The following is a 22,145-nucleotide window of genomic DNA, read 5'->3' on the forward strand; positions in this document are numbered from 1 at the left end:
TTGCTCTTGAGACCGATTGGCTGGGTCGTGTGGGCGGAGCCAAAAAAAGTCCCCCAATGAGCAGCTCCGTGGTCTGAAAGGGCAGGGAAACCACCCAATGAGCATCACCGCAGAGGAGCCAATCAGTTGGCAGCTAGAAGTTTGCTGGGGCCGCTGTGAGCCAATCATCAGCTGGCAGCTGGAAGTTTGCTGGCAGCTGGAAGTTTGCAGGCAGCTGGAAGTTTTCTGGGGCCCTTTCGGCTGTGGCTCTCAACAATTTTTTGTTATATTCTTTCATTTATTTTCTTTTGAAAATATAAGCAAATAATAGTTATACCCTACAGCATAAGTACATAGTATACGTACTTTCTGTACTTCGCTAAAATTATCTTAGAAGTCACTCCTTTGGATAAACTGATACTTCCAGTCCTTATTATGTTTGCATGGTTGCATCATTGTAGAGTTGTACCCTTGTTTATTCATAATTCTTATATTGATGAATGTTTTGTTTTTTGTTTTATTATTTTGCTATTACAATTAATGATACAATGAATATAGCCTTCTTCATACATCATTTAATAATTTTTGCCATAGTATTTTTGGGATATGGTCTTAAAAGTGGTTTGCTAAATTAAAGGCTGTCTATGTGCTTTTACTCCTTTTGTCAAAGTACTGTATTTATGGGATTGCACCATTTTGCATTCCCAACAGGAGTGTAGGAGAATTCCCTATTTGCCAACACCCTTTCCAGCAGAATGTTTTGCCAACTGTTGAATTTTAGTCAGTCTGATAGGTGAGAAAGGATATCCTGTTATAGTTTTTTTCATTTTTAATTATAAATTAGAAGTTGAACATCCATATATTTGAGAATGATTTGCATTCTTTTTTATGTAAGCTGTTTATTCATACTATCCTTTTTTTTTTCTTTTTTGGTGTTTTTGTTGTTTTCTATTTTTAAATTGTTTATATTTTGAGAATATTATCTAGGTTTTAAAAATCAAGATTAAGATCTCTGAAATATATCAGCAAATGCTCTCAGAACAAAAACTGCTTCATTGCTTTGCCCACCTCATTGCTATTTTTTCTTCCTGTAAATTTGGATTGGTAATGCCCATACTATCTTGTCAGTTCTTCAGTAATTTTATAAGATATATTCTTATAGTTTACATTATAAATTTAGTTGTCTTTAGCAAGAGGTTGTTCTGAATAACCTACCCTAACAGCCCTTAAAATAGAAGTATTTTATCCTTTTATTTTTAAATTTGATTTTTCTACTTGATATTTTTTTCTAAAAATTTATTAACATGCACATTTTAACATTATGTTCATTTTAAATGTTTATGCCTTTAAAATATCACTGCTTTTCATAAAACATATATTTACAATAATAGATTGCTCTCATAAATGCGAAGTGAAAAGTAAACTTCATTTAAAATAATGTATTTACTTTTAGCGTTTTGCTTTTTTGTTTTTTTTTTTTCCCCTGTATTTTTAGTACCTAACCCACTGTCTATCACATAGGTAGGTCTTCAATAATTAGTCATTTGTGTGTGTGCGTGCGTGTGCTCTAGAGATGATTCAAAGTGTATGCGAAGATATAATGTATCAGTTATATGCAAATACTGCACCATGTTATATAAGGGACTTGAGTATCTACATTTATCCAATGTCATTTTTCACAGAAATAGAAAACATAATTCTAAAATTCATATGGAACCAAACACACACACACACACATACACATACACAGACGTGCGCGCATGCACGCAAACCACCATGACCTGCAACAGAGTGGCTATTATCAAAAAGAACAACAACAACAATATACCAGGTACTGCTGAGCATATGGAATAGAGGGACCTTTGTGCACCATTGGCGGAAAGGTAAATTAGTAAGCCATTGTGGAAAACCATATGGAGATGCCTCACAATGGAACTACATATGATCTTGCAGTCCCACTCTGGGTATGTATCCAAAGAAATTTAAATTCATACCAATTTACATTCTCACCAATGGTGTACAAAGGTTCCTTCGCTTAACATGGATGTTGAAAAATTCCTAGAAATTTTTACTTTCCTTTGATTCCAGGCCTCTAGCTCACTTGATTTTTGTTCTTAATTATCTCACATTTCACATTTGGGATTGAACTCAGGGGCACTCAACCACTGAGCCACATCCCTAGCCCTATTTTTAATTTTTTATTTAGAGACAGGGTCTCCCTGAGTTGCTTAGTCCCTTGCTGTTGCTGAGGCTGGCTTTGAACTTGCAATCCTTCCGCCTTAGTCTCCAGAGCCGCATGGATTACAGGTGTATTAGATTAACTTTGTTATTTTAACACATATGTAGATGTTGAAGCACAGCATATTTTAAAATCTGTTTTAAAATCACTTCCTCGTTTTTCTTTAGTTTTTACCAGATTCGTGCATATATGAAAATTCCACCAAGAATTCCCCACAGAGTAGAAGCCAGTTTATTGCAAGCAACAGGTAAGCCAAGGAATATTTTCAAGTTAAAAACAAGTCTGGAGTAATATTATAATGGTCAATAACTTTTCTTAAACATTCCTGTTTTTTTTTTTTTCATTATAAATATAAGATACCAAACATCATTACAATATTCCTCGTAAGAAATATATTTAGGAACTCAGTAGAATAGATTTGTTATCATGTGTTTTGGATTTCTTACCACGAATGCATAGAAGAATGTTTACAAAAGCTGAATGAAAACGTAATAATAATAGGATCAATATATCATGTGAGATGGAATTTTAAAACATAAGTGAATATGCACATGTAATTTGACCTAAATTCATAAATGTATTTTATGATTAAATTTGATAATATGCATTTTGACAACATTGTGTTAAACAAGTTTTTCCCTGGGCTAGCAAATCTAATTAGAAAACAGAGCGAAAAGGCAATGTAGGAAAATACAGAATAAACAAGTTATTACAGTTCTTATTTATTTACTTCTTTGGAGAGACTTTAGTATTTAAGTGTTTAAGCTAAAACTAATGACCTTCACATAATCTGTGGCTATTTTTAAGTTCCCGAGTGCAGCATATAGGTTGAGCTTCCCTAATCCAAAAAACAAAATCAAAAGTGCTCTACAATATGAAACATTTTGAGCACCAATAGGACACCACAAGCAGATAGTTCCACGCTTGACCTCAAGTGACAGGTTGCAGTCAAAATGGAGGTGCTCTAAATATATTGTGTAAAATTACATTCTGGCTATATGTATAAGATGTATATGAAGTACAAGTGAATTTTGTGTTTTTATTTGGGTCTTATCCCCAAGGTATCTTATTATGTATATGCATATATTCTACAATCTTAAAAAATTAGAAATCCGAAAACATTTTTGTTCCCAAGCATTTTAGATAAGGGACACTAAAGCTGCGTTCTGTTTTATTCCATATATTTAGGAATGGTTAATGAAACATTGTACAGAGTTGCTATATCAGTTGTAAATCTGATATTACTAGCTTTCAAAGCATTATAAAAATAATACACACCTAACATTAAATCTAGTCTGAGCATGATTCAATCAATCTTTGAAACTTAATGTTTGCTGGGAATTTGAACTGTTTAGGATGTTTGTTTTTAATCATTCTGTGAATATTAAACTGCTAGGAAATGTTAAATTTTGATAAACTGGACATTATGGAGAGTTGATTCTTTCTGAAGACTATCAAAATGCTCAGGGAAGTCTGTTACTTATAGTCAAAAAAATATAAGAGAGATAACTTGTTCTCTGAAAGGACGGGGGTGTTCATCTTGCCTTGACGCATATATATACATTTTATATATATGTATATATGTATATTTTATGGGGGAAGGGGGGGTTCCTGGAGTTTAACTTGGCTATTCAACCACTGAGCCATATCCCTGGCCCTATTTTGTATTTTATTTAGACACATGGTCTCACTCAGTTGCTTAGCACCTCTCTTTTGCTGAGGTTGGCTTTGAACTTGCTATCCTCCTGTCTCAGCCTCCTGAGCTGCTGGGATTACAGGCATGAGCCACCATACCCAGCTTGGCATATATCTTAGTGTTATATCTTATTGTCATAACAGGCCTTCTTTGGTAAGTCTACTTTCAAGAAACACAAAGGGAATAACTGATACTACAAAATACAGATTTGGCACTCTACTTAGAACTTTTTTAAATCTAGTAGATGGAATTTTTTGCTCCATTATTATCTCATGAAATTGCCGATTGAAAAAAATAGAAATCTCTGACTTAGTTTTGAGATATTTTTCAAGATGGAAAGGTATATGACATAGATGTCAAGAAGGATAAGTAGGCTAACTACTTTTTTTGTGGAGTAATTGAACCCAGGGTCTCATGCATATCATGTGAGCATCCTGCCACTGAGCTACATCCGTCACCCAGGTTAATTACTCTTAAGTAATGAATTTCCTATCTAGAATCAGTTTCTTCTTTATTATCATGAAGTTTCGAGAGAAATAAAGTCAAACCTGTGAATATTAATTCCAAACAACTGAAGGTTTTCTCATGTGAGGACCTGAGAGATTTTTTGAATTGAATTAATAATATATACTAAAGTTAATATTATTGTATTTTGGTTCACTTTCATGAATCCCCCCAAAAAATGAAAAAAAAATAATAATATTGCTTTTGTAATGTTTGGTGTGCAATTATTTAGTTAAATGAGAAAAACTTCTATTTAAGAGAATAAGACATAAGACTGAACAATTTAGTGTAGGAAAGATTTATTTTGACTCATGGTTTCAAAGGATTCAATTGTAGTGGATTGGCTCCAAGGAAGAAATATCATGATGGAACGGCATGGCAGAGGAAAGCTGCTTAGTTCATGGCAGCTATGCAACAACAGGGAGTTGATGCTTGAGAGAAAATAAATCATCCCACGGCATACCCCAGTAATTCACTACCTTTCAGTAGTTCATTCAGCAATCAGTGGATTAATCCATTATATCTGTTTGATGGATTAATCGCTGATGAGTTCATAGCCCTCATGATCCAATCAGTAAAGCCCCACCTCTGAACCTTGCTGCCTTGAGGACCATGCTTTCCACATGAGAATTTGGGGACATTCCGTATATGAACCATAATACAATTGAAACATTTAATTGTTAGTTTTATCATTTAGTGCCTGTTTTATTCATAGAATTATTTTTACCTTATTTTTCTCAGACTCTAAATGACTAACTCAGAGGACTAGAAATTTTAACTAGGCATGGTATTACGCATAGTAACTTCAAGAAAGATGTGGATGTTAGAATTAATAACCATATTATTAATGACAGGGGGAAAAATCTAACATTTGAAAGTTAAATCTTGTCAGATATTTAGGTTGGTGTAGAAGATAGAATTAACAATATCAGTATTTAGTTTGGTTGAATATGAAAAACAAATATGAAGTAATGAAGAATATGAAGTAAATACTTAACATATTTACTTCATGATAATGTTATGTTTTCTCTTTTCTTGACAAGTTATCCTGACCTAAACTTTATGGAAACATTTTCTCTAGCTCTGCTTTTTGATTGGTGATTTGAAAGTAAGGAAGGGCATTATAAATAAATTATCAAATGACTTAATAGCAACCATGACTGTGAAATATGGATGACCTGTTAGTTTACTAATATGTGGAAAGAAAATATTTTTAAAAAATAGTTTATGGAAAACAGCAGTCTATAAAAGAAATTCTGGTTTAAGAAAATAACCTTAGTAAGGTACAGTTTTAGCATATATGTAGAAACATTAACTGTAGGTTTGTTCTTAATAGCGTTATACCAGAAAATTTTAAGAGATTACATGGTTTTTATTTAAGTTACAGCAGTCAAAATAGTAACACAGTAACTAGATTATGGACAAGAAAAAAATATATAGAGAGAGGATCTCTTTTGAACATTTTCCTCATTCTTTGTCAAAATAACAAAATTATTCTGTCCTGTCTGAAATATAAGACCAAATGTGACTTTTCAAGATCTTTTTATTCCAAATTGTGTTGACTTGTTTTACTTTTAAATCTCCCAATTTAGAACATCTTGTTTTTCCTGATAGCAAGCAATAACAAAGTAGAATGTCATTTGCAGAGCTATACAAATAGTGACCCTGAACAAATTGTGAGATATACTATTTTTCACCAGCCAAGACCATTTTCAACATGATTGCTTTATCTTTATGTGTATGTAGATTCCACAGATTTTCAGTCTTATTTTACCTCTGGAAGCCTCTATGGTAAGGTAATCTGAATATGGAAAAGTAATCTGATATTCCCTGCCAGTGTACCCAGAATATCCCTTATCATGTCAAGTATTAAATTAATATGAAAATCATAGAGGGAAGTAGTTGATGGAGTGTGGCATCATACTAAGAGGCTCACAAGTATTGGTTAGATCCATTAGCAAATTTGTTAAGAAAAGGTATCTTTTCAAAAGTGTTTTGTCTTCAGAAATTTTCTGTACATAGCTTTCTTTTATTAAATACTTTGATTTCTAGCCTCATCCTTGATAACAAATATCTTTATGTAGGATAGTTTCTTTTTTATCCTTTGTGTCAATTTTCTTTTACTTATTTTCTAAAAATTCTTTTTCTTCTGAGTGCTTGGATTTTCTCTCTGCTTTTTATTACCCATCCTATTTTTCTTCTAACGTTGATTTATACTTTCATCTCAATGTTTTTCCATAGATAATGTATTTTATCATAGTTCCTTTACCTTCTAAATATTTCTGGAACTCTTAGGAAAACAATATTATTTCTTCTTTTTCCTATCTGTGAGTTGCAGTAGGAATTACATGCTGTTTCACAGCTTATTGCTATAGGTTTAAATTATTTCCAACACGAGATTTTAATAACAGTGAGAGGTTTGGATCAGGAAATAACTGATATCATTTAAAATGACAGTTATGAAAGACAATGAGAATTTATAGGGCTTTTGAAATTGATTAATAAGAAAGCTTTCATGGACTTTGACAACAGAGAAGGATTGCTGGTTGTAAGACGCTCATTCAGTTTGAAATGATATGTACAGTTTCCATAAAATGTTCAAAGAATAACTTCTCATTTCTAGTATGAATTATGTTTTAAAATTAAATGTATTTTTTTGTCCGCTTTTCAATTTTTCCATCTTCTGAAAATATTTTTTTGTCTAATTATAGGCAAATGGTTAAAAGATATCTTAATCTAGAAAGCTATAGAAAACCCTAATTTATTCTCTAAATGCAATAACTTTTAACTATTTCTCTAGTTCTGATGGTTACCTCTATATAGACATTGTTCATAGGCTTCATTGAGAGAAAAGTCAGTTTATCTTATTTATACTACTTCCTCTCTTCTTCACCGTCTACCTTTTAAAAGAGATGTTACTTCCTTTCTCTGACCATCTCTGTAATTTAAAATAATACATTTTAAGCTCTGTGTCCTATTTTAGCAATGCTGAGAGACCCCTCATTTTTAATAAATATATAAGAAATCTTCTTTTTTTCAAAATTTCTATCTCCCCACCTTTCAGACTTTTCCTATTTCATATCCTGTTTGTAACTCTTCATTAAGATTCCAAATGTTGGCTGGAAGTGGTGTTGCACACCTGTAATCCCAGGGGTTCAAGAGACTGAGGCATGAGGATCACAAGTTCAAAGCCAACCTCAGCAACTTAACAAGGCCCGGAGCAACTCAGTGAGACCCTGTCTATAAACAAAATACAAAAACAGGCTGGGGATGTGGCTCAGTGGTTGAGGGCCCCAGGGTTCAATTCCCAGTACCAAATAAAAGGACTCCAATGGTTGAAAAGAAGTAAACAACATTTGCATTTTTGTGGGAGCATAGAGGGAAAACGTTCATTAAGTCAAAATGAATAGCCAACATAAAGAAGGATGATCTTAAGTTTCTAAAAAGACATGGAATGTCTAGTTATTTTTTTTTAAGAAAGAGAGAAATTTCTAATATTTTTTAGTTTTCGGTGGACACAACATCTTTATTTTATTTGTATGTGGTTCTGAGGATCGAACCCAGCGCCCCGCGCATGCCAGGCCAGCATGCTACCGCTTGAGCCACATCCCCAGCCCTAGTTATTTTGTTATTGAGAAAACTGTTGATTTAGACGTGCAATTCTGATATAGTGGAAGAGGACCTGATAGATCTGATCATAACAGAGAAAAGCCCATGAATGCTTTATTTATAGTGGAACACCCAAAGGAACTCAGGAAGGAGCTTATTCAGGAAAATATTATAAGAGTGGGGAAAACAATTTGTATGGAGCTTGGCAGGTTATGCCCATCTCTGGGCAGCTGCTTTTGAACCTAGGGCTGTGAGCTAAGGCAGGGTGCCAGCATGTTCTGGTCTTTCTCCAACTGGGGAATTTCACCCAGGAGTTCCCAGAAAAGCAGCTTCCCTGCCTTAAATGGCTCAAACAAAATCCATAGTTCATATGAGGATTCTAACAAATAAGGTTGTCTTGTTGCTTTGTCTTAGCAATGGTTATTTGGCCACTGTACTAAAGGTGCAAATATTTTGAACTGCTGCAGACAGAATCATATCTTTCTTCCCCATTTTCTCCTTGAACTTTGTCTAAGAACCAACTTTTGAGGGCATTCTTTTTGTTTTTTGAGACAGGGTCTCACGAAATTGCTGAGGTTTACAATCTTTCTGCATCAGCCTTCTGAGCTCCTGGGATTACAGGCATGTGCCACTGTGCCCGGCTTCAGGGCCCTCTTTTGAGAGCCACTAACATGTTGGGATAGTTCTACTGAATTCTTAAGATTTTTCATGATTAACTCTAGGATACCTATGTAATTTTATTTCCCAAGATTCTCCATGTGGATTCTATGGAACCACTTCTAGTTTTCAAATATGATGGGTTCTAACTTACTTCATATAGTTTATAGGCTCTCCCCTCCTTATTACTTCTTTTTTAAACCACAAATAACTCCCCTAAGGCAGCTAAAAGTTTCCTCTGCTATGTGATTATAACACTTTCTGTATACTTCTTTTTGCTCTTACCATGTTATGAAATTTTTCTCAGAAATGTAATTCTACAACAATCAAATATCAAGCACATTAAAGAACAATATGGAAATAAAGTGCAAACAAATAGTTAACTGGATACAATTCATATTATGTCGCTAATCTATTACCATTATCAGTAACCAAATAATCTAAACAGCCATTAGTTTTGTCTCAAGTTGTAAGGTTTTATGTTTCAGTAAACTTTGCATGGATTATGAAACTTTAATCTTTGGCATTATAAGTCTCTATTTTGCTTTCCTCAGATTCAAGAGCTTCATTCTGTCATTGTCATTATCTTTTTACTGGCTTAAAGAGATGATGATAATTACATTGTCATTTGCTTTGGTTTTCTGAAATAGACAGTTAAGAGATTAACACATTGTACTGAAATTATTTGCTTGAATGTTCCTATCCAAACGAGACTGGGAACTCTGAAAACAGGCATTGTTCTTATTTATGTTAATATCTCCTAGTTACTAATCTTTAGACTTAATTATGTTTGAATGAATGCTTCCTTGTTCACAAAATAAACAAGAAATACCAATGCTAACTATTTAACAAAGGAAAATGGAAATGCAGAAAGATAGTGATAGAAATAAAATATAAATGGGTGTATTTATAGACTTCCAATGATGCTGTCTCTAAAATTGTAGCTCTGAGTGTTTGGGTTAGCAGATAACTGATAGGCAAAATGAAAATAGTTATTTGAACAAGGAAGTAGGGCACTAAATTAAGAAGTTAGATGAAAGGTAATTTATTCAGTACATGAGTACCTGTTATATGTGAGACATAGCACTTATTCCTAAGTTAAAGCAATATAAAGACAAATATGGTTCCTAACTTCATGGAGGATTATCATCTATCAAATATTTTTAAAAAGGAGAGTTTTAAACTCAAAACAATAAATTGAGTACACACAGATTTGGGTGTTTTTTCTAAGACCCTTCGGTAATAACGATGTAGAAGTACAACAGAACTAGAGAATCATGATTATCAACACTAATTATTCTGATTTGATTATTATGTATTATAAACATCTATTGAATTATCACACTGTACCCCATAAATGTGTACAATTAAAACAATGATTTAAAATTAATTTTTAAAAATATGACAAATCAAATACCCATTCATAATTTAAGAAATAAAGGAAAATAAAACAACTAATTGAAGAGACCTTCGGAGACCTGCTAAAAGACACGCATGAAAAACTTTTTTTCTCCATTTAGAATGATGTTGGCCTGGGGCTTAGCATAAATAGCTTTTATGATGTTGAGATATGTTCTTGTAATCCCTAGTTTTTCTAGTGATTTGAACATGAAGGGGTGCTGTATTTTGTCAAATGCTTTTTCTGCGTCTATTGAGATGATCATATGGTTCTTATCTTGGTTGGTAGACTTTTGATGGTGTCTGCTATTTCATCACTTGAAATTGGTCTGTTTAAATTGTGTATATCATCCTGATTCAATTTGGGCAAATTATATGACTCTAGAAATTTGTCAATGCCTTCGATATTTTCTATTTTATTGGAGTACAGGTTTTTAAAATCATTTCTAATTATCTTCTGTATTTCTGTAGTGTCTGTTGTGATATTTCCTTTTTCATCACATATGTTAGTGATTTGATTTTTCTCCCTTCTTTGTTAGCATGGCTAAGGGTCTGTCAATTTTATTTATGTTTTCAAAGAACCAACTTTTTGTTCTGTCAGTTTTTTCAATTGTTTCTTTTTTTCAATTTCATTGATTTCAGCTCTGATTTTAATTATTTTGTGTCTTCTGCTGCTTTTGGTGTAGATTTGTTTTTCTTTTTCTAGGGCTTTCAGATGTAATGTTAAGTCATTTATTTGTTGACTTTTTCTTCTTTTAAAGGAATGAACTCCATGCAATGAACTTTCCTCTTAGAACTGCTTTCATAGTGTCCCAGAGATTTCGATATGTTGTATTTGTGTTGTTCACCTCTAAAAACTTTTTAATCTCCTCCTTGATGTCTTCTGTAACCGATTGTTGATTCAGTAGTATGTTTTTTGGTCTCCAGGTGTTGGAGTGGATTTTATTTCTTATTTTATTACTGATTTCTAATTTCATTCCATTATGATCTGATAAATGCAGGGTAATATCTCTACTTTTTTATGTTTGCTAAGAGTTGCTTTGTGGCATATTATATGGTCTTTTTAGAGAAGAATCAATCCATGTGCTGCTGAGAAAAAAGTATATTCTCTCGTTGAATATTGGAATATTCTACATATGTCAGTTAAGTCTAAGTTATTGATTGTATTATTGAGTTCTATAGTTCTTTATTCACCTTTTGTTTGGAAGACCTATCTAGTGATGAAAGAGGTGTGTTAAAGTCACCCAAAATTGGGTTGTGGTCTGTTTCACTCTTGAACTTGAGAAGAGTTTGTTTGATGAACATAGCATCTCCATTGTTTGGGGCATATATATTTATAATTGTTAAGTCTTGTAGGTGTATGGTTCCCTTGAGCAGTATGTAGTGTCCTTCTTTATCCTTTTTGAGGAAACCCCTCCTTGCTTCCACAGTCCATGTGAGTGGTATGATTTTTCCCAACCCTTCACCTTCAGTCTACGAATGTCTTTTTCTGTGAGATTAGTCTCTTGGAGGCAGCATATTGTTGGGTCTTTTTTTTTTTTTAATCCAATCTGCTAGTCTATGTCTTTTGACTCCTGAGTTTAGGCCATTAACATCCAGGGGTGTTATTGAGACATGATTCATATTCCCAGCCATTTCTGTTTATTTTTGGTATTTAATGTGACTTGGTTTCTCCTCTGCTTAGATTTTCCTTTAAAAGTGTAATCCCTCCCTCTGCTGATTTCATCATTGTTTTTTATTTCCTCTTCTAGTTCTGTAGTGCAGGCTTTCTAGTTGTAAATTCTTTTAACTTTTATTTATCATGGAAGGTTTTTATTTCATCATCAAATCTAAAACTTTGTTTTGGTGGATATAATATTATTGGTTGGCATCCATTTTCTTTTAGAGCTTGGTATATGTTGTTCCATGATCTCCAGGCTTTGAGGTCTCTGGATTGAAAAATCTGATGAGATACGAGTTGGTCTCCCCCTATATGTGATCTGATTCTTCTCTCTTGCAGCTTTTAAGATTCTATTCTTATTCTGTATGCTAGGCATTTTCATTATAATGTGCCTTGGTGTAGATCTGTTGTAATTTTGTACATTTGGTGTCCTGTAAGCCACTTGTATTTAGTTTTCCTATTTGTTCTTTATGCTTGGGAAATTTTCTGATATTATCTCATTGAAGAGATTATGCATTCCTTTGGTTTGAAACTCTGTGCCTTCCTCTTTCCCAATAACTCTTAGATTGGTCTTTTGATGCTGTCTCATAATTCATGGTTTCTAACTTTCTTCACTGTGTGATCAACTTTATTTTCCAGATTGTTTACTTTGTCTTCATTATCTGACATTCTTTCTTCCAAGTGATCTAGTCTGTTGGTTATGCTTTCTATTGAGTTTTTTTATTTGATTTATTGTATCCTTCATTTCAAGGATTTATGACTTTTTTTTTTTTCAGGGTCTCTCTCTCTCTTTTGATGTTATCTTTTGCTACCTGTATTCGATCTCTTGTTTCATTGTTGGAGTCATCAATCTTTGCTTGTATTTGCTCATTTAGGTCATTCTTTAATTCACAGATCATTTTAATTACAAACCTTCTGAACTCCTTCTCTGACATTTCATCAACTTCACTGTCCGTAGGTTCTGTTATTATAGTATCCTGGTTTGTTTGGGGCACTTTTCTCCCTTGTTTTTTCATGTTGTCTATGTGACTTCCTTTCTTGCTGTGTGAATCTGAGATATTACAGTTTCTTCCCTAAGTTCTTATAATACCCATGCAGATTGTCTGTACCTCACCTTGATGTTGGCCTTCCAGACCCTGCTGTTGTCCTTCAATGGATGCTACTGCATCCTGGATCTGGTACCTGCATAGTTGGAGTGGGTAGATCTGGGCCGCTGGACTTGACCCCCTAGTGGTAGTCTGCTGGTTGGAAGGAGCAGTCCTGCGCCAGGGGCTAGGCTCTGGAGAGTATCTGCCCTGCCAGGGGAGGGGTTAACTGGGCCTACTGAGAGCCTGGAACCTGCTTGGGCTGGAATGGGCGGTCTGGACTGGATCTCGGCTCCTGTGGTAGTCCACTGGTCAGAGGGGTGATCCTCAACCAGAGGCTAGGCTCTGGCAAGTGTCTTCCCCTCCGGGAAACGGGTGGACCCAGCCCGCTGTGTACCTGGGCTCCGCACAGGTCTGTGTGGGTGGGTCTGGGAGCTGGGCTTGACCCTGTTTCTAATTCTTTGGGATAAATACCCAGAAGTAGAATTTCTGGGTCTTTATGCGGTTCTATTTTTAGTTTTTTGAGAAACCTCATAATATTTTGCACTGTTGGATTCTAATTTCAATACATACGTAAGTGCTAATCATGTTCATAATAGTATATGAAGTAAGAAATATGTGAGACATGTACCTTGCCTTCAAGAAATATGTGTTCTTTTCAGATACAGTGGCTCACGCCTATAATCCTAGCTATGGGTGAGGCTGAAGTAAGATATTGGCAAGTTCAAGCCCCGCCTGTGCAACTTAGGGACACCCCATCTCAAAAATTAATGGATTGGTGATGTAGCTCAGAGGTAGAACAGGACTGGGGAGAGGAAATTTCTCTTCCTTCTTCCTGAAATGTTCTTTTTATCTTTATTTTACTCTCTTTCATAGCATTTCAACTCAAAAACTATATTGTCAGCAGCCTCTTCTCACTCCATAAAGTTCATTTCTGTTTGTGTAGCATTCTATCCTCTTTTAACACTTGATATAGGTATAATTTGCAGAATTAGATGAGGTCACATAAGATAATTTGTTTGATTTAGTTGAATTCACTCTGTTTAACTTAGAATAATGCATGACACAGTAGTTTTTATTGTGAACTGTGTTGTACATCTTGAAATTATATAATAACAATTATAAAAAATAATGAATACCTAGGGATTCAACGCTTTAAGAAATTTACTACCAGTATCTTCAAATCCTCCTGACTTTTAGAATGCTCATCCTGCCTTTCTTGTTAATAATCCTTTTGCTTTCTCTATAATTTTATCAGTTATGAATGTATCCCAAGGAAATACCTGGTTGAGTGTAGCAAAACTAAATAGCAAGCACAAACCCAGTTGTGTAAGAAAGCTGAAATACTACTGCTATTTTTAAAAGGCTCTGTTTTAGTCAGCTTTTTCATTGCTATGACTAAAAGACGTAGGAGGAAACGTTTATCTGGGGGCTCATGGTTTCAGAGGTCTCAGTCCATAGCCAGCTAGCTCCATTCCTTGGGGCTCAAGGTAAGGCAATACATCGTGGGGGAAGTGGCTCACATGATGATCAGAAGAAAAAAGGGGGCTCCACTCACCAGAAACAAAATACACAAAGGCATGCCCTCAGGGACCTACATCTTCTAGCCGCACCCTACCCACCTTCATCCACCACTCAGTTAATCCCATCAGGGTGATTGATTCACTGATTGGATCAAGATTCTTATTGCTCAATCGTTTCTCTGCTAAACCTTCTTGCATTTTCTCACACATGAGCTTTTGGGGGACACTTCACATCTAAACCATAATAGGTTCCCAGAATAAGAAAGCTGAACAGTTTCTGGGTTATAGTATACTTCTATATATCAAAAAGGTTTTAAGATTCCCTTTGAGGAAGTTCGTTGGTAATATCAAAAATGTAGAGTTCACCACATTAGGGGCTTCCAGCAAGGCTATAATATGATAAAGTATTGGATTTCCAAGATATTACATCAAAACTTACCTTCCTCCAACTCTCAGCAGCATAACAAAATAGAAAAGATACCCTATAAGGCAATGAAAAGATGATGTAAGGCAATAAACAGCAATCTTATTAGGGCACCCTCCAACAATCCTAGTACTGAAAAGAATCTGTTCAAGTTTTTAATTTGTCCTTAGGTGGCAGCAGAGATCGATCAGATGACAGACTTCAACATATCTATCTTTTAAGGCACACCTAATCCAGTCTTTCTTCAAATGTCTGATAGGCCTCAGTTGAAACGGGGACTGATTTTTGAGAATATACATGGGACTTGTCTTTTTGATCTTCACTTTGGAGAGATGACAAGTCATTTGATAAATAATCTTTGATGTCACCGTCTATATTTTTCATTGTTGTTCAAAGTTCCCTTGTCAAGAATTATTAAGAAGGTCTGGGGTTGTGGCTCAGTGGTAAAATGTTTGCTTAGCATGTGTGAGGCACTGAGTTTGATCCTCACCGTATTGTGTGCGTCTACAACTAAAAACAAAATTTTTAAAAAAACTATTAAGCTAAAATTTTACCTTGTACATTGTTGAAAATTTTGTAGCGTTTCCATGTTTCTTACATTTTGTAAGCAGAAATACTAAAAAGTCTGTAATACAGAATAACAAAAGTAAGCTTTTGTAGCACACATCTTTGGAAATTATAGTATTTTATTCTACAGCATAGGGTAAACTTTTCACTGTCCAGTAAAAATAATGATATTGTTGACCTCTGGTGCAAAGTTTAGACAGGTTTTCTTCTAACTACTTATAAACGATAGAAGTTTCCTAAAATTAGAGTTCCTTAGTTGTGACCAGAAACCCATTGCATGCATAATACCCACCTTGGTCTGCCTGCATGTCATTCTCTTAGGTCTTACAGGAGTGGGCATAAGGTGAACTGATAATAAACAAAAAGTTCATGTTGCTTGCTTTTCAAGAATTATAAAATATTTCTGTCTTTTGGCCAAGAGTCTTATTTCTTCTGTCAACATTTATGAAACTGTGGTAGGCTAGCTAGTTTGGTTGCATATAGGATAAGTTCTTGAAAGTTCTTAAATTATCAGAGAACGCTCTTGTCTATCTCCTATCAGTTTTCACTGGAGAAGAAGAATATAGCTACCAGCTTTTTAGGAGCACAGTAGAGGAAAAAAATCTGGGAATATTTGCATTTAGCATATAATATGCCTATACTCGTATAATTGTGCTCCGAGTTTTGCCAGGTGACTTTGAGTTCAGAAGGCTTCTGTGTTATCCTCTCCAGAGAATAAACCTCTTCAGCAGGATTGAAGAAGGAGCAGCATGCAATAGGGGAAAGAATCTATTATGTTCTCTGCTGAACAATGTTTTCTTAAGAAAACATTGCCTGACTTTTCTGTTCAAAATGCCTGTCTTACTCATCCTTCTTTGTTCTCTCTTTTTTCTCCATAGTAGTTATTACTTTCATATTGTATTATTTACTGATTTTTAAAAAATTCTCTATTCCCCTTCCCCATTAGAATATAAGCTTTATGAGATCAGAAATTTATATTTCTTTTTAATTTTTGGTACCAGGGATTGAACTCAGGGGCACTTGGCCACTGAGCCACATCCCCAGCTCTGTTTTTAATTTTATTTAGAGACAAGGACTCATTGAGTTTCTTAATGCCTTGCTTTTGCTGAGGCTGGCTTTGAACTTGTGATCCTCCTGCCTTAGCCTCCTGAGCCCCTGGGATTACAGGCATGTGCCACCACACCTGATGAGATTTTTATTTCTTTCATTTTATTATGTATCCTTAACACCTAGAAAGTACCTGGCACATAGTTATTCCAGAAATATTTGCTAATTAGATAAGTGAATGAATGACTAAAAGGAATTTTTATGTCTATTGCCCTTGCTGTTGGTTTGAGAATAAATTAAAATGTTTACTATCTGTAAATCAGTGATATGACTTTTTAAAAGATTTATTGCTATCAGTTAAGCAGTTTTCACTGTTAATCATTCCATAGGAATTTAGAATCATTTTTTTATCTGATGTTAGAATTCCATTTAGAACATTTCCAAAGGTAGTTGTTTTTATGTTTGAGTGTTTCTAGCATTCTTACTCAACAAATACTGAATGTTTTATTGGTAGATCCAATGGAGTTTGCTGAAGAATTTGATGTGAGGCATGGAGAAAAGAGCATAATTTACGAAGATCACAGGTCTAATAAGGGACAGACCCAGATTTTACATCTAAATTCTGTGTTCTTAATGACTGCTGCTATGCTGCTTCTTGATGAAGGGGCGGGGAGCTAGCAAAAAAGAGTAAAAAGGATTATCCGATGAATTAGTTGTCCAGAAGGCCAAATTAGAGAAGTACTTCAAGAATGAGAGAATATATAACTGTTACATGCTGAGTTTAAGTCAAGTAAGTGATGGCTAAGAATTTTCCATTGAATTTAGCAAAGCAGAAGTCATTTATGCTCCTGATAAAAGCAACTAAATGGGTGAAAGTCTAGTTCAAGTGCGAATTATTGCCTCATTTATCTTTCAGATCAGGTCTAGTCATAAGACAGTTTTATAATGGTTATAATGTATTTATTTGTTTTGATCACAGAAATTAGTGAGCTTTAAGAAATTTTCTAGTACTTCTATGTAAAGTTATAATGGAGTAATCAAGGTTACAGTAATTTAAAAGAATAGTACTTATACTATTGTATTTTGTCTTTTATCTATCAATCACATATCTTATCTATTTTAGGTATGACTTTAGCTTTTCCAGCTTCAGTTCATGATTCTTTGATTTGCAGTAAAACATTTCAAATTCTGTACAAAAATGAAGAGGTCGTTTTAAATGATGTTATGCTCTTCAAAGTCAAAATGTTGTTGGATGAAAAAAAGGTAAACATCTCTTCATTTATATTTAGATACATATTTTTGTAAAACCTTAAAGCATATTTCCTACTTTTTAATGTCAATATTAATGTATATTTCTAACTTTCTAAGATATATTTCTAACTTTCTAAATATTCATAAAGCATTTTGTAATTTCTCTTTAGATTGAAGAAACCCTTGAGGAAATGAGTTTTCTATTATCCTTGGATCTACATTTCACAGAGGGAGATTATTCGTAAGTATACTAGTCAGTTAAAAATTGTTTAGGTTCTCATTCTGTTATATGTTAGATTCCCCATTTTCTTTTCAGAATTCAGCCTATCCTTTCTTGTTTATTTTGAAATACTTCTATTTTCTGGGAGAGTCTCCTGAGAGTGATTAGAATTATTACTCTTTTGTGCTCAGGCTGATTCCTTCAACTCCAGATAGCAAAATCAGATAAGATGAAGAAATATAAGACTCTAGAAATTATACAGTTGACATAATACCACTACCATGAGGCATTTAAATATAACTGCAGTATTATCCACTATTTCATTGGCAAATCTTTCTTGGTGGTATGAGTTATGCATTCTTTAGGTGGGCCTTTGTTGATACTCTTGAAAATTATCAAGACTGATGACTCTTAGGCTTGACCATTGTTTCTGTCCTAGAGGAAGTTTTAGGGCTGGATATCCTGAACTTGCCAATACACCTCGACATCTAAATATATATTTTAGGCACAAATTGTGCTTCTAATCATTTAAAACAAGAATCAGAGATCTGTTTAACCATTTTCTTTTTGGAGGCCTTTCCCCCCTCCGTTTTAAATGAAGTTTTAGAACTACTTCTTCAAAATTGTAGATAAATTCAGGCTGCATGTAAGACTGCATAGTCATATTGTTAAAAGGACTCCTTTAGGTTTCCTTTTCATTATCATAGAGCAGTAAGAATGTTGTATTTCATTAACTACTGCTCCTCTGTGATACTTGTTCATTACAAGAGTTTTGTAAGGTTACTTTGTTTGCTTAACAAAGTCAGAATTCTTTAAGTGGGGTAAGCCAGATAAGTATAGGTAGTTTATTAGCTGTAAGTAGTTATAATGTGTGTATTTTTAAAAGGTATAATTTGGATATAATTTTTATGACATAGTTTTATATTTTTATATGCATAAATGTAGCGACAGACTAAATGTAAAAAAAATCTTTTATAAATAATAAATAATGACTTGCCATTTTTAGCAGCATTTAATAAAGTAAAAATAATTTGAAGTATCATTTTGGATTTTTATATTAGATTTTAACCTGTGTTATACTGCAGTCTGTTAATAAGCAATATTCCCTATGGAGTAAAATATACTTAAGATGAGATTAATTCCTGCAGTTTTAAAAAGGACTCATTTTAATAGAGGATAATTAGAGCCTATATCATGGACTAATAGAGAAGTGCAAGTAAAATCTGGCTACTTTCTTGATATGGTTCATATTGTTGCTTGATACAAATTTGATGTTTCTAACATGTCTCTCATTTTGAATTTTTAAAAAGTAATTAAGCAGGGGCTGGGATATGGTTCAGTGGTAGATCACTTGTCTGGTATACGTGAGGCCCTGGATTTGATCCCCAGTACTGTAAAAGAAAAAAAAAAAGTAATTTAGCATGATTTTCATAGTTTTAGTTTACCGTACAAAATGTTAGCCTTAACTAAACATTGCTTTCCTAAAGATTTAAATGCAATTGTGAAAATAAATAAATAAATAAATGCAATTGTGTTGCTTTTTATAGGGCAAGTGATCTGAACGCCTTACAACTAATAAGTAGCCGAACATTAAAGCTGCACTTCAACCTCTACAGAGGACTTCATCATCATATTAATGTTATGTTTGATTATTTCCACCTTTCTGTTGTGTCTGTTATAGTCCATGCATCATTGGTTGCACTACACCAGCCACTAATAAGGTAATTTTAACCAATACCCTATCTTAGTAATATCTTTCATTTTTATAATAAAATATATATTTTGATAAAGATAATGAAAAAAGATTTTAAATTCATAACTAGTGAGGAATACTTATCCCAGTGGCTCAGGAGGCTGAGGCAGGAAGATCACAAGTTCAAAGCCAGCTTCAGCAACTTAGCAAGGCCCTAAGCAACTTGGTGAGACCTTGTCTCAAAATAAAAAATAAAAAAGGCTATAGATGTGACTCATTGGTAAGTGTCCCTGATTTCAATTCCTGGTACCAAAAAAGAAAGAGAAAAAAAAAAAAAAAACTTTCATTTTATACAAACATAATAAAATGATAACATTTAAAGAGTATGAGACCATTAGGTTGATGATATTTTTTCTTACAGAAATATGGAACAATCTTTTGTCAATCCCAAATGAGTTGATTAAATGAAGGAATGCAATCCGGAAATAACCATATAACATTGTTTAGTCTATACTTGTTTTTTTATCCAATACTGTACTGTTATTACTTCTTTTCTGGGAAAATGTATAAATTTTTTCTTAGTTTTCTCTGTTTCTTTTCTGGATGGGCTAATTTTGTCTTCTTAATGCTAATACTGTACAGTAATTATTGCTTTCTAAGTCATTAACCAACTTTATAGATTTTTACCTAGACTTTTAAACTACATCATATAGTTTAGTGTGAAGATATAAAATTTTTCTGGATCATAATAAATGTGTGTTAATAATTTTTTCTGACCACTTCTGTGGGAAGACAAATTATCTTTTTTTATATATACAATTCAAGCCCTTCAATTCATACAGTTAAACAGCATCCTTGTAGTATGGGCAATTGATGGACACTTCAAGTCAGTTATTTCTATGAAAAGACCTCAAATGGATTTGGTTTTTGAACTATCTACCTCTCTGACACAAATCTGATTCTGACAGCTGTATTAGGAATGATGCTTAAGGGATACCATTTATCAGAAAGCTAAGTCGGTCAATTTGTAGAATTAGCCTCAGAATTTATAGAAGCCAACACAATTTAACATATTAACTACAAGTAATAACCTCTTATGGAATATCTTTACATTGTTTTAAAAACCATAATTGAGAATATTTTCCATTAAATTGTTCCCTCTTCTCTTACATGAAGATAATTTTCACATATCTCCTTTTGGGGTATAGAGTCAAGAATAAGACTATTCTGATTTGCTTTGCCTTCATGTTCTGTAATAAGCTCTGTAAATGATTGCTTTACTATCTGTCTTACCTTTTAGGCCTTTGAGAAGCTGTGCTCAGTTGCTACAGCTTTTTAAGCAGGAAGGTGTTTGTTATAATTAACTTTATTATAAACTTCAAAAAAATTTGGAAGTTGTTCCAGAATAGATTAGTGTGTAATAACATTTTAACTAAACTTCTTTGACAAGAAAGTGGTTTCTGCAAACTACAAGTCAAGTAATATACAAATATTACTTTTATATGAATGACATTCCAGGTTTTACTGCCCTAAGTTTATAAATATATTGCTATAGTTTTCTGAATCTCGTTTTTGTAGTTTCAGTAAAAGTCCCTCATTAAATTGTGTAACTTAAAAAAAAAAAAAAGAAACTTCCAAGGATATCTTTATAAAACTAGCTTAGTTTTTCTCCTGAAAAATATACAAACAATTCAAAATTTAGCTCATATTCTTAATGTTGCTTTTTAAGACCCTAATTAAATAGTGATATTCACCCCACTAATCCTAGTGGTTAAAAGTGTGCTTCCCCTGGCAATGCAGCATACTAGTAGGAGAAGCAGGTAGCTCTTCTTAGAGACTGTCTCCTGGAAGAAGACATTTTTGGCTCACAATTAGAAGCCTAGAGGCTTAACTCTGATTAATAACTGGGAAAGAAAAACAAGGTGCTTATAACAGCTTAGGATACTATGCTTCTCCTACTTGCCATGGACCCTTAGGTCTATTCTCTTGCTGCTAGAACTTTGCCTTGAAAGCAGCAGCATTTTCCCCTGCCTGTCTTTGCCTATAAGTGAGAAGATGGAAAAGGGACACAAAGAAAGGGTAAGAAAAAGCTTTTGCTGGTGGTATGCTGGTAAAGGGGGCATGTGTAAAGGTAACATTTTTTTGCTATAGATGCTTCAACAAGTTTTTCCTGAAGTTTATTATACATGGTTTTTTAATCCACTGAACAGATTAGAAAAAATTAATTTGTAAATTATCTTCTTAAAATGTTATTTATTTTTACATAATTATTTATTTTAAAATAATTTCTATGGTTAATGAATTATAAACCTTACATTAATTATGTAAAGTAAAAGGGTGTAACATTTCTTTGTTTTTTAACATTACTGCTATCTTATATTTGAATTTTTAAAAGTACCTTTATGATTCTTCTGAAAAACATTATAGCAAGTGGAGTTTACTGACTTACAGCTCTCTTTTGGGCAGGATTATAGATTGTTTATTTTTGCAAAGTAAATTGATTTTGCAGACAAAGGCTACTCTTTACTATGGCAAAACTGATTTATTTTTCTTTTTCCTTTTGCCAAACTACCAAACAGTTCAAATACTTTTG

General features: G+C 33.6%; 1 protein-coding gene across 15 annotated transcripts in view; it reads left to right on the forward strand.

Moving 5' to 3' along the window:
• The window catches only part of Fam135a (family with sequence similarity 135 member A), a 118,420-nt gene that overhangs the window by 37,702 nt on the left and 58,573 nt on the right, over positions 1-22,145 (forward strand). For 13 of the 15 annotated variants that reach the window (XM_058578804.1, XM_058578808.1, XM_058578809.1 and 10 more), the window contains 4 exons: positions 2,386-2,465; positions 17,512-17,651; positions 17,810-17,880; positions 19,407-19,580. In XM_058578804.1, coding sequence (XP_058434787.1) covers positions 2,386-2,465; positions 17,512-17,651; positions 17,810-17,880; positions 19,407-19,580 — 465 coding nt within the window. The remainder of the gene's footprint in view (positions 1-2,385; positions 2,466-17,511; positions 17,652-17,809; positions 17,881-19,406; positions 19,581-22,145) is intronic. The other 2 variants (XM_058578813.1, XM_058578812.1) reach the window with 1 other exon arrangement.

Source organism: Marmota monax, unplaced genomic scaffold, assembly GCF_021218885.2.
Source record: "Marmota monax isolate L192 unplaced genomic scaffold, Marmota_monax_Labrador192_F-V1.1 WCK01_AAM20220418_F8-fsc00091, whole genome shotgun sequence".
In the NCBI taxonomy this organism is placed as follows: Eukaryota; Metazoa; Chordata; class Mammalia; order Rodentia; family Sciuridae; genus Marmota; species Marmota monax.